Source organism: Hyaloscypha bicolor (assembly GCF_002865645.1).
Source record: "Hyaloscypha bicolor E unplaced genomic scaffold K444scaffold_52, whole genome shotgun sequence".
NCBI classification, from domain to species: Eukaryota; Fungi; Ascomycota; class Leotiomycetes; order Helotiales; family Hyaloscyphaceae; genus Hyaloscypha; species Hyaloscypha bicolor.
Window position 1 is genome coordinate 820,976 of NW_020194554.1, and position 12,527 is coordinate 833,502.

Consider the following 12,527-nt stretch of genomic DNA (forward strand, 5'->3'; position numbering starts at 1 on the left):
TAATTCTTAGATCTAGTTCTAATATATTTTCGTGGAATAATAAGTTGGTATTCTTACTGACTTTTGGTGCAATTCGCTTAAAACACGAGAACTAAGCGACAGTCACTGTAGCTTGCTCGGAGAATGTGCCACCTCGATCCCTTGCTGTATCGTTTGCGAGACGAATTGCTTCGTCTCTGGGAATATCTGAACAGCATCCTTTCTCGTGTTGTATGAAGGGCGACGGTCAGGCTTGAAGGGATTCGCTAGACTTGTGAGTTGACCTGGAGTTTGTGGCTCTGCGCAGTGGATGCTTACTCTGATCTACGTACTTCCCTGGGCTTGGCAAATGGCTATGGTGCTCCAAGCCCGCCGGAACGACCACTCGTCGAGAGGCCAATAACCATGACAAATTGGTCGGCGTGAGGTCAAAGGAGGGGGTAGTTCTGTTTCTCTCTCACAATTAGAGCTGGCGGAACAATGGTGGAATTGTTGCAGAGTCTAGTGGTCTAGTCGCCCTCGTTGATTTCCTCGCCGTCTCACAGCCTTGCGGGATGTGCCGCACTGAACTAGGATTCGATGTAGGGCTGCACAACTGATCCTTGCTTACACGAGTTCACTGTTTCATGCCTGGCCGTTTAGCAATCTGCTCCGCTGTGGCCAGGTGCGCACTTCTATGATCAAATACCGCAAAATTAGAGCGAATCAGAAGTCTTAGATCGAGAAGAAGAATATATGATTCGCTGCAAAAGCTCGCTTAAACACATGGACTAGTTCACAATCGGCTGCAGCTGCACGGATAGTGGGTCCAACTCAAATAACCTTTTTTTTTAAATCTAAATATAATTATTCTTTTTTATTTTAGAACTATTTTAAATATAATTCCGCGTTAAGCGAAAAGTAGTATTAAGAGCTAAAAGAAATAAAACTTATATTAAAATAAGACTATAATATTAATTAATTATAAGCTCTAATAATCTAAGTCTTATAAAGGGTTTATATTCTTAAGAATTAAAGCTATAATTAATAAGTAAGCTTTTAAGGAATTTATAATTAAATTTTATATATAATTTTAATTAAAATTTTAAATATTATTTAAATTATATAAGTTTCTAGAATTATAAACTTAGGTTTATTATAGTTGAATAAGGCTCTTATTTTAGATGAGTACTTAAAAACTTATTTAAGAAAGCGCGATTTTTAGAGTAAAAAAATATAAATATCAAGCGGTGAGAAGAAGCTCGAATAAGTGCGATGCTGGGATATTGGTATTAGCTTAGCTTCTCGCCCAGCAAGCAACTTCTCAGTGATTGCCCAGCACGCGAGCCTTAAAAATCGTGTTCCCGCGCCTTTCTTAATAACTCCGTACTTACTTACTTAGAATTAGAGCCCTATAGTTTGAATTAATTACAGCAAGCCCAAGTTTATAATTCTAGGAACTTATATAGTTTAGACAATATTTGGCCACGTGGTCGGAGGGTCGTGAAATCGTGATTTTGCAGCAGACCGTAGAGTTTCGCCTACTGCACAGCGGTCGTTGCTTTTGAGTCGGACCGACTGAGACACCTGCAGGTGTCGAGTGTACGGAGGGTAACCTGATAAGACAGTCCAGAGAAAGCTTACAGCGTCTCTTCCCGATTAAAGGTAGCGAGACCGGGGGCGGGAAAGAGTGTTTAAACCAATTCTGGTGATTTTCTGGCTAGACCCCCCCTGTCTCGCTACATTTAATCGGGCAGAGACGTTGTAACCTTGTGGGGTGAATGCTGACGGCTAATCCCGCCCGGTACATATATCTCTCTTTCCCGTGGTCTACCTCCCAAATCTTTATCACGTTCGGTTTCGCACGACTACTCAGGCTATCGGGGTCTCCAAAAATTAGGTTTCGCCATGTCACGTGTCGTCTCAGTGGAGGCTGCGCTTCTATTGCTTGCTTTGTATATGATCAAAAGGGCGCTCTTCGATAAAAAGAAGAATGTCGCACCGCTTCCGCCAGGGCCTAAAGGGCTTCCGCTTATTGGAAACATCACGGATATGCCGCCGACGGGGATGCCGGAGTATCAACATTGGCTGAAGCATAAAGATCTATATGGTCCGATAAGCTCGGTGACAGTTCTCGGTCAGGTAATCATCATCCTTCACGACAAGAATATAGCGCATGACTTGATGGAGAAACGTTCCACAATACACTCAGGGAGGCCGAGGATGGTGTTTGCCTTTGAGATGTAAGCTGTCTCTACTTCACAGAAAAGCGCCGGAAGCTCACTGATAACATTCTTTAGGTGTGGGTGGTTAGAAACGCTATCAAGCCAACCAAACAACAGCAGACACAGGCTCTATCGCAAGTATGCTCACCAAGAGATTGGCACGAAGGCAGCAGTATCACGGTTCTCTGCGATACAAGAGGCCGAGGTGGGCCGGTTTCTTTCGCGGATGAATCGTACACCGGATGAAATGATCGCACATCTCAAAACGTGAGGAAAACGGATTCATTAGAGACTGCGCGGATATATGGGCTAATACATAGTACAGAGAAGCTGGGGCAACGATCCTTAAGATAACTTACGGCTATAACATCGAGCAACACAAAGAAGATCCACTTGTCAAAGTTGTTGATGAAGCTCTAGAGCAATTTTCGGCGGCGGTAGTGCCAGGGGTATGGATGGTGGATATTCTTCCCATTTTGCGATATCTTCCGGACTGGTTGCCCGGAGTTGGATTCAAGCGCACCGCTCGGTTGTGGAGGAAAACACTGACGGATGTGGTCAACAACCCGTACATATATGTCAAGCAGCGAATGTCGGATCACTCGAACGAAGATTCTTACGTGTCAAAACTCATCGAGCAGAATCTACCGACTCTTGGACCGGAAGAAGAGCATGCGATCAAATGGAGTGCTGCATCACTGTACACAGGCGGTGCAGACACAAGTGTCTCAACCATGACCTCCTTCTTTCTCGCAATGAGCATAACTCCTGAAGTTCAACGCAAAGCACAGGAAGAGATTGATCGGGTAGTAGGATCGTCAAGACTACCAACTTTCAGTGACAGGGAAAACCTACCATATGTGGATGCAATTGTCAAAGAGGCTTTACGATGGCATCCCATTGCGCCTATGGGACTTCCTCACATGGCAGATCAGGATGATACGTACAACGGGTACTTCATCCCCAAAGGGTCACTAATCATACCGTCTATCTGGTGGTTCACACACAATCCCGAAACCTACCACGATCCGATGACGTTTAAACCAGAGCGTTATCTAGCGCCATTCAATGAACCAACGCCCTGGGATGTGGTTTGGGGCTTCGGAAGAAGGGTCTGCCCTGGCCGTGTGGTAGCGGATTCAAACATCTATCTTATGTTTGCTCAGACTCTAGCTGTGTTCGACATCAAAAAAGCTGTTGACGAAAGGGGGGCTGAAATCGAGCCTGAAATCAAGTTTAAAGCAGGGATTATCAGCCACCCAGTGCCGCCCAAGTGTAGGATAACACCACGCAGTGAGGTACATGAGAAGTTAATCAGCGAAGTGGAGGTAAAGTATCCTTGTGGAGAGAGCGATGCCAAATTTCTTTAGAAAATAAAGAAATTCAAGTAATAGGTTTGGGCTTTAAGGCCACCTCGTTTAGACTTTGTGGTGGCGGCAGGAGTACCTGTACTTAGGGTTAAGAGTCCAGCAGAATGCAATTACGCCGCAGCAGGTTGCCACATTGAGCCAGGAGACTAATCAAGCTGTCAAGGCAGCTGGTGAGACAAGAAGAGCAACTGAACTTTTGCAGAAGACGAATGACATGGCCACAGCGACGAACGACATTGCGTAGGCGTTTCTAAATATGAGTCTAGAATATTCTAGAAGCTATGCCTTTCCTTGAAGTAGAATAAGATGTATTCTACTTAGGCAGTTTCTCAAGCAGTCATCAGGACCGCTTGTTGCCCTACCGGAACCCGCTCCCGAGCAACGCTGACCTTATAAGTTGGCCTACAATTGGGAATCCGAGAAACAAGAAACAGACTTCATGGCTGACTTTAGGAACATTACAGTCTTATTAATTATAGTCAGAATGCGCACAATTACACTGAGGATTTCTCTGTGAGGATAACTTGCCTTTAGATTTTTGTTTCACCACAGTTCCTCTCGTGATGAAACGACGTTTACTCACAGCTCTGGAGCCGGAACGGCGATCTGGCTGGCCGGAGTCTCCTCTGCGATGCTACCGCGGACCCAGGCCAAATGAGTGAGAACTCAAATCCCTCGGTGATTACGAGGTTGAATCAATTGAACTCGATTCAAGGCTATAGAACGGATTACTATAGAAGAGATCGCGAAGTCATGATAATCAGAACGGTGACCGCTGCCCCGAGCGAATTCCTATACACCCCAACGTTCGAAATCTGAGGCTTCCTCACTAACAACCAGGCACACCGAGTTGCCGGAACGGGGACGTAGATGACGGGCGTCGTGGCAACGTCCGTTTGGTGCGAGCTAGGCACACAATGTGTTCTTTCTAGAGAGCCTTCGCGGTCCTGGTCACGGTGATCCCAATCGAATCGTTCTAAATCTGGCCTTTGAAGTTCGCTGGATGATCATATCAGACATCAATTATTGCTATAGAATACTGGCAAGCCGTTTACAGATGATTTAAATCATCTAGAACGATTTATTCCGTCCATGTCAATACATATTGGGAAGGCATCCGGGAGTCGGACTTCCTGACAAGTGGCGAGGCACTTCGAAAGTTGATGCAAGCTAGAGAAGCGAAGGCACAAGATCATGTCGAGGACGTCGGACACCGTGTTGTAGAAAAGCTGCACCTTCTCGCCAGTGTTGGAGCACGCGAATCAAACGAGAGGGGAATGGCACAACGAAACGGTGAACAAAGCCACAAGAGATTTGTCGAGGTGAGGTTAGAGGGAATTGATATCAAATACGCTTCTGGAGTTTGATCCCTAGAAATCAGAGCCAAATTGAGCTTAATTCTGGGACCATGAATGCACTTTGGGGTAGTAGAAAGCAGTTTCAAGCCATAAAAACAAATGGAAGACTACAACTAAGCAGAATGTTTCACGTCTCGCATCTTGAATCTCCTCTCAGGTACTGCATTTTGATTTTGGATAGCGTTCGTCATTAGTTACCGGGCCCGAGGCTGAGGACACTTGAGCTTGGTATATAGAAGAGGGGGCGCACCCGCTGTATAGGATCCGGGGTTCTATTCAATGTTGGGCCATGTCGTTAAGTGCTTGGGATCTAAGGAGGTCACACGATTTGCTTCTCCGTAGAATCTGTTTTTGCTTTCAAATTCGTTGCTGGAGAATCTGGTCGTCTGGGTGGAGCCCGGGATGTAGGTTAATTCTCGACTTCGTGAGCTGTTAGGCAAGACCACCGTTAAGGACCATAAATTGTGTGTGTCAAGTTTGCTGAGTCGATAAAGCTGACAACGGTCAAACAGCATTGTCTGAAAGAAGAGGCCAACGTGAGTTTGGAAGGTTCAGTAGAAAGTGGCAGTACATTCAAATCAAGAGGAAAATGATTATGAGACGCAGGTTGAAACGCAGGCAAGAACATAAAAGTTATGGTGGAATTCACTAAGAATACAGAGTGAGGGCAAGGCTCGAACAGCATTAACGATTAAGAACCCAAGCAGTGGGGGCACACAAATGGGCCGGGAATGGCATTTTTCATAGCGCCTGGGCCATCGCCATACTTCGAGCTCGCCACTAGGTTCAACAACAAGCAGAAGTTGTATGGAAGGGCAAAAGCGAAGGTGACCGTTGGTGGAGACAAGGAGCTCGAAAAATGGAAAACCAGGTCACGGTGTGGATGGGCACAACAGGCTGGCGCCTTTTGTTCGTGTGCAAACATATTGCACAAACACGGATTCTCCAACTCACTTGCCGATTTCAGGATATACTAAAAACTAAGGATGTCATCCACGCGCATTTCTAAACAAACCAAAACTACGACTCTCCCACTGAGGATTAATCTCTTCACAGAGCGACCTCAGATCTTCCCGCTCTGGATTTGCCCAACTGCCGAGGTTTGCTTTCTGTCATTCGAATAATCGCCGAGCTCCGCTCATCGAGCCAATTCAAAGCAGCACAATTCCCCGCTGTTGTGAAGAGTATCTTTAATGTCTTCTTTGGTTCTTGGTCTTCATCATCCCAAACATGTCGCTGGAGTAATCGCAGAAGGTTGCCTACCTCGCGTGACCCAACCGAAAGGTAGTCTAAATGATCAATTCCATCGATGATAATAAGTAAAAGCGGAGGAGCAAGGTCTAAAAGGCCACTCAAGACCGCCAGACCCGCCTCCCAGGATTCCATCTGACTGTTAAGTTTCTCAAATTTTTCGGGACTGAAGTCAACGGGACTAACGAATTGCTCAGGGAGGAGACTGATTATTTGGCGTATGAGGGAGTAGAGCAAGTTGAAGATGGGGAGTTGCTCATCTGAAGGCCAATCGAGAAATAGGTGCAGTATTGGGATTGCGGCTTCATCCGCAGCATTGATGAGAGCCGCGGCGATGGACGAGAGGTTGGAAGGGTAGTGGCGGTCCAGAGGACCCAAGATCCAGAGTATTTGGGAGGTGATGGAAGTACTCCACTCCTTTATTGCATGCACGACTTGGTGTTCCGCAAAAATTTGACTCCCCTGGCAGACTTCAAGGGGGTCAAGCTGGAGATAGATGAACTCTTCAAGAGTGCGAGAATCCCTTTCCAATTGATCCTTTTGGTAAATTCCCATAGACTGATCTATAATTACGTTAGATTATGCTACCTCAGAAACTTGAACCATTCTTACCAGACCGAATGTGTTTGGGGACGATTCTAGCTGTGCCCACACTTCCCGCCAAAGATGAATCATCGAGCCGTGTGGAAGTCCTCGTTTGACTCCACTGCACTAGCTCTTAGGTTAATCAATTTTGGGGCCCAAGAGCTCAGAAACTTACTATATTCACTGGGGATTCCCGTCCGGGTGGCATTAAACATCAAAGCCAACGGTGCGATTTGTTGGCCTTCAAGGACCAGAAGATCTGCCATGTGAGATCCAATTTGACGTCTATAATCCAAGCTAAGAAGCATATCACACTTCTCTTCTATTTTCTGAAGACGAAGTTTCCAGTAATGAGCATCAGCCGAGACTTCATTGTGCTCGTTCGCCATCTTTTCGATCATTACACGCACATCTCGAGTTTCTGCGTGATTCGCGATCATTCCTTTTGTGCGTATTAACCTTCCTATTCGGCGAATTTCGTCGATTGAGTCAGAAAACACGTTGTAGAAGTTCTCATTGAAGCTGTGTAGCAGTCGGTTTCTCCTCTTGTCTTCATACCAGCCTAAGGCTTTTCGCAAAAAGCTGAAAATGGAAGCATAGAGGCTCCGGATAAGTCCCTGCATTTCTGTGGTACAGAACAGTTGGACTTGCAGTACGCAAAGCTCAACCACTTCTCCAATATCAACAAGGTCTTTTGACAGAGCTTCAAGTATCTTTCTGTGATTTGCAGACGCCTGGATCCGTCAGTTTTCCGCTTGATTATGAAATGGAGAATGGATACTAACACTGATCAGGGTCTTCAGAGCCCCGCAGAAGATCGATCCGTAAAGATTTTGGTCTGGAAGTGTACCTAGCATCTTCGAATGACCGTCCAAGGTCTCTAGAAATTTACTCAGGTATCGATGTGCTCGACCAGGACCCTTTTGCTGATCTCTTACACTTATGACAACACTCATTAGGTCCTTAATCGATACCATACTGCTGGACGGTGCGAGCTTCGCTATGCCAGCATTTTTCTTGTCCAGGGGATCAGGCACAAAGTCTTTCCATGCCTGGTCCAACAAATTGCGTTCCACAATGAGCTCAGTCTCGGCCGGAGTTCTGATCTGTCAGACTTAAGCAACCTTCGCCGTGCTTCAAGTAACATACCGCCCAGTTCCAGTATTCTCATAGAATTCCTTCCACTGCCTTTCTCCGAGGACCTGATTCACTCTCTGCCGTCGTTGGGCAAGTTCCTGGCCATAAAGAGCAGTTGCGATAACATCATCTTGGTGTTGAGCAGCTACATTTAGACTGAAACTACTGACTAAGGATGCTGCTTCCGCATTCTCGTCTTGTTGTTGAAGTTCCATCGTGATTATTTGGCGTGAAAGACATAAATATGGACGGATTCCTTTTGGTTTATGATCACGGATCGGGATCGGAGCTGAGCTGAAGCGTACGTCTGCCTAATCCAACAAACGTTTGAGGATATTAGTGGTTGACGTACCGAAGTGTGCGTGAGTTGTTTCTGCATTTTACGCCCGCCTTGCAGGTGATAAGCCAATGAGACCCGTCCCTCTGGTTTCAGCCTCAAGCCTCCGCGGCCCTGGTTCTCATCGTAAATAGCGGCGACCTTTTCCGGGCAAATCTGCGACAAGGCTGGGAACATAACACAACCTTCTCTTTTCAAATCTACCACAGGGCGGAAACAGAACACTTTTTCTTCGACGATGGCGACCCTACAATCTCCTGTAGACAGAGATTTCCATGGGCAAGTGATTGGTGAACCTGCAAGTATACAATCTACAAGAAATGAGTGCTTTCTGATTCCAATATAGCCACCGCCTGACAACACGGAGGCGGCTAAACAGTGCGGTGACGATGTAGCCCAGTCTCAAGAATCTGGCCATATTCAAGAGACTGAGAGCCCAAATACACCTACGAAGATACTCTATCGATTTCTTGTCAGAGACGATAAAGGCGATATAATCGAAAAGCAAGAAAGCGCGGACCCCATCATTGTCAAGGTTGATGACAAAGCTACAAACCTGACCGATCAAACAGTGCTTGAAGTTCTCACTACCCAGGATGTCACCACGACCCTTGGTCGCATAGACCGCAGAGATCCACCATATACTGTCCTCAAAATCCACTCTCTACACCTTATCAATGCCTTAAGACAAGTGATAAGGTACTATCCCGGTCTGAATTTTTCTGGTGTGCCGGTCACAATTCCTGAACCCTTTAAGCCATTAGTTCACTACATGAAAGAGCTTGAAGACTATACGACGAATCACCCCCAGGGCCATGATGAGGATTTCATTTTCATCACAAACTCTCATATCGATGTTCTGCTTGGATTTCTGGACCAGAGGCTTGGACAAGAACTGCGTCTGGAACGCGAACGTCATCTGCAACAACCGCCTGTTGCAACGTATGAATTTCTCTGGCTCCTTTTTCGGCCAGGGGATGAAATATTTGTTCGGGTTCCCAAAAAAGAAGGAGAAGAAGAAGATAGTGCGGAGCGTTACCCCTACAGACTTTTCAAAATGCAACAATCGCCCAAGGTTTCCAATTTCCTGATCTGGCGCATTGATACGTTGTCCTTTCAATTAGCACCACACGAAGAACTTCAATCTGTACAGTCCTTCGAAGGTGAAAAGGAAATATCATTCTTGAGAATATGTCCACGAGCCTTCTTGCCAAATTATTCCCAGGCAAGGGAAAAATTCATTGCCAGAGGGATGAAGTTCGTGAGCCTTTTCGACCCTTCATATATGGAACATGCGGGAAGCATACTTCCAAATTTCTTCGGAACTGCTTCTATTGAAGTGTGCCTTTCGATCTCTGTAGGATCGGCGCTTCGCTAACGCTTATAGATTAACGGCAAAATCATGGTAGATCCAAATTCTTGGCTAGATCATAGCGGCAGGAGAGAATTATACATGAGCTCGAGAAATTCTGCCCTCAGAACATTTTCAGTGACACCTGACTTCTACAAATACCTGGGTTACGGGTGCGAATGCGCTCTTTGCGACCAGATCTTAGATAAATCGGAGCCCGTCCTCCCGATAAGGGACTTTCGGTACGCTGGTGGAGATGGTTCGAACGAAATATTGAACGATGACTTCTACCTCCTCTGTTCTCCGGTAATTCGCGGATATGCTTTGAATGAGAGGAAATGGGGTACACACGATATCAATAGTCCCCTCCTCACTTTCAGCAGTCACTGATTGTCACAGTTGATTTGCATATCGATCAAGTATCTGAGCCCAAAATCGATCCTGATCCATTCTCAAACCTCGTCCTCGAGGATGAAATCAAGGATACAATCGAGGCTCTCGTTTGTAACTACGCTCAGAGAGACTCGAAAGTAGAGTCATGGAGCAAAGACTTTGTGAGAGATAAAGGAGAAGGGCGGATCTTCTTACTGCATGGCTCTCCAGGTGTTGGAAAGACGTGGGTCTGACTTCAATCTCTTCATCTTCTTTGCGCTAACTAAATTTAGGTGCACTGCTGGTAAGACTCTTGAGACCAATTTGATTGAGTTAACTTTCGTAGAATGTGTGGCGGACCTCATCAAACGGCCGCTCCTGCCACTCACATGCGGGGATATGGGAGTAACAGCGAGTGAGGTTGAAAAGAATTTCAACCTCTTCTTTGAATTGGGGGAACGTTGGGGAGCAGTGGTTTTAATGGACGAAGCAGATATCTACCTCGAGCAGAGGACTTCAGAGAACCTCGAACGAAATAGTCTTGTATCTGGTATATACTCCAACATCTATATCACGGCGGTGGCTAACTAGAAATCAAAGTGTTTCTTCGGTCCCTCGAGTACTTCCGAGGCATACTTTTTCTCACCACCAACCGTGTCGGGTCCTTCGATGACGCCTTCATTTCCCGAATCCACGTTGCGCTTCACTACAAGAAGCTCAACGACGATTATAGAGCCAAGATATGGGAAAAGAATTTCAATCGACTGAGCAAAGATTCCATATCAATTGCTCCGGGTGCGATTATCTATGTCACAACAGACCCCGATGTCCGAGCTGTTGAATGGAATGGCAGAGAGATTCGCAACGCGTTCCAAACCGCAGTTGCGCTGGCCCAATATCAGGCTCGGAAGGAGGGGAAGGTGCAGGTCGTGCTCCAGGCGGATCACTTGAAAAGGGTGGTGAAAATGTCGAAGCTCTTCAAGGACTACATTAATTCTACACACAAGAATCAGGACGAGGCGAAGAGGGCCTTTATCGAAGAGCGGAGGAACGATGCGTTTGATTCATTGCAACTCAACTGAGGAGGAATGAACTATGTTTACGGTCATGATTTTTCTTCTATAGTCAATTAACGTGTTTACTCAAGCGCGGCATCCGAACCCCCAAACTTTTTAAAAAGTGTTGCGATCGCTGCTGGCCTTTAGACAAGTTTGTCTTTACTTCTCTTCGTGTACTAATAGAAGAATTTCTGAATATTGTCGAGGTCACCTACGGTATTAGATTTAACTTTTGCGAATGGAGAACGACAAACTGGTCCCCACTCAACCCGGTAATGACGTGACGTACGAAAGGGGGTCTCAGGAAGTCAAGAGCCACCCTTGCAAGGCGGTGAGCCGCTCAGGCCAACCAAAAATATAGGATATTGGCCATTGCCCCATAATTTCCCTCGAATAGCGATGGCAAAACTAGGGGGTGGTTCTTGACTTCTTGAGACCCCCTTTCGTACCTAAACTTGCGAACCTTTAAAAGACTCCGATTGTAATGGTGGGCTGCTGGTTTAATCCTATACTTGGACAACAGAAGAAACATATTTGAGACTTGATCACATGGGTAAAGGGGGCACGCCGGCAACACCTACCAACCCCTGTGCGGATAGCCAAGGCATAGCCTGTTCTATCCCGCTAACCCCTCGTAAGGGCCTCGCTTAACGAGCTGTGCGAGAACATTTTTTTCTCTCAACGTCCTCGCCTTATAGAAAAGTAACCTCGTAACTCTTTAATACGATAAGGACTCGAATTAAGTTATTCTATAAATGCATCTATTTTATAAGCGTATATTTACGGGCTCGCTTTAATCATTTAAGACCTAAAAGTTAAGAGATAGGCTCTTAATTTAGTCTAGAAGCCTAAGCTTTAACGTGCATATGTATATATTTAGAAGTCGCGACCGCCCTCCCTTGTGCTTTTAAACCCACGTGCGTGGGGGATACACGGGCTGCGAGAGGCCATAGCTTCAGGTATCGATACCCAGAGCTCTCTGCGTTTCAGTGGGTCATGGCAGAATGCCCTAAGCGAGGCCCACAGTGGGTCAGAATAGGCTTTGCCTAGGCTGTCCGTGTAGACGTCCCTCTTTTTTTTTTTGCAGTGCAGGCTGCCAGTCATTATCTCTAATTAACATCTCTGCCAGAGTTGTATTAACACGATTTAGGATTGTGAACGGTGTCTATCAGGATGCGCCACGCCTGGCACGCACTGTTTCGCCCAATGTTGGATGGGAGAGGCTTTGAGGGTGAAGCATGCACGTGCGGAGTTGCGCTGGCACAAGTTTATCTTTACGGCTTTCCATAAACAGGGCTCCGCAACGCCGACATTACGAGCCTGATCGCATAAGTCTGTGCTTTTAGCGATGTTTCCAGGCCTCGCGAAATCAAAGTCGATGACTTTACCTTGTATTTATTTAAGAACTACTAACCCTATTTTCTTTAAACTCGAGCGCATAAGATAAAAGAAGTTAAATCGGGTTTAGAAACCTTATCCTAAGCAATTATGAAAAAAGTTGGAATTGTCAAAGTTCTCTTCAGTG

The 12,527-nt window shown here is 46.0% G+C and overlaps 3 protein-coding genes across 3 annotated transcripts; 2 read left to right on the forward strand and 1 right to left on the reverse strand.

Moving 5' to 3' along the window:
* The first annotated feature begins 1,805 nt into the window (after positions 1-1,805).
* On the forward strand, positions 1,806-3,695 carry K444DRAFT_584927 (putative cytochrome P450 oxidoreductase OrdA-like protein). Its single transcript, XM_024877892.1, has 3 exons — positions 1,806-2,201; positions 2,259-2,450; positions 2,509-3,695. Exons 1-3 carry the CDS (start codon positions 1,867-1,869, stop codon positions 3,551-3,553), a joined length of 1,572 nt encoding a protein of 523 aa, XP_024740152.1. The 5' UTR covers positions 1,806-1,866; the 3' UTR covers positions 3,554-3,695.
* A 2,153-nt stretch (positions 3,696-5,848) lies between these two features.
* Positions 5,849-8,099, reverse strand: K444DRAFT_661285 (uncharacterized protein; the record flags this gene model as incomplete). The annotated part of the gene is made up of 5 exons (XM_024886566.1): positions 5,849-6,725; positions 6,775-6,873; positions 6,923-7,481; positions 7,533-7,848; positions 7,897-8,099. The coding sequence occupies 5 exons, from the start codon at positions 8,097-8,099 to the stop codon at positions 5,962-5,964; spliced, it is 1,941 nt and encodes a 646-aa protein (XP_024740153.1). The 3' UTR covers positions 5,849-5,961.
* Positions 8,100-8,396: 297 nt separating this feature from the next.
* K444DRAFT_584930 (P-loop containing nucleoside triphosphate hydrolase protein) lies at positions 8,397-11,106 on the forward strand. The gene is made up of 6 exons (XM_024877893.1): positions 8,397-8,519; positions 8,568-9,560; positions 9,609-9,915; positions 9,972-10,188; positions 10,238-10,494; positions 10,545-11,106. Exons 1-6 carry the CDS (start codon positions 8,460-8,462, stop codon positions 11,024-11,026), a joined length of 2,316 nt encoding a protein of 771 aa, XP_024740154.1. The 5' UTR covers positions 8,397-8,459; the 3' UTR covers positions 11,027-11,106.
* The last annotated feature ends 1,421 nt before the right edge of the window (positions 11,107-12,527 follow it).

What these genes read in the sequence shown, in the direction of transcription:
- K444DRAFT_584927 (XM_024877892.1), top strand. Translation starts at nt 1,867, where the DNA reads ATGTCACGTGTCGTCTCAGTGGAGGCTGCGCTTCTATTGCTTGCTTTG. An exon ending in ATGGTGTTTGCCTTTGAGAT is followed by an intron (nt 2,202 to 2,258) that starts GTAAGCTGTCTC and finishes AACATTCTTTAG; the next exon opens with GTGTGGGTGGTTAGAAACGC. An exon ending in ATGATCGCACATCTCAAAAC is followed by an intron (nt 2,451 to 2,508) that starts GTGAGGAAAACG and finishes TACATAGTACAG; the next exon opens with AGAAGCTGGGGCAACGATCC.
- K444DRAFT_584930 (XM_024877893.1), top strand. Translation starts at nt 8,460, where the DNA reads ATGGCGACCCTACAATCTCCTGTAGACAGAGATTTCCATGGGCAAGTG. An exon ending in TCGGAACTGCTTCTATTGAA is followed by an intron (nt 9,561 to 9,608) that starts GTGTGCCTTTCG and finishes TAACGCTTATAG; the next exon opens with ATTAACGGCAAAATCATGGT. An exon ending in TTTGAATGAGAGGAAATGGG is followed by an intron (nt 9,916 to 9,971) that starts GTACACACGATA and finishes TGATTGTCACAG; the next exon opens with TTGATTTGCATATCGATCAA.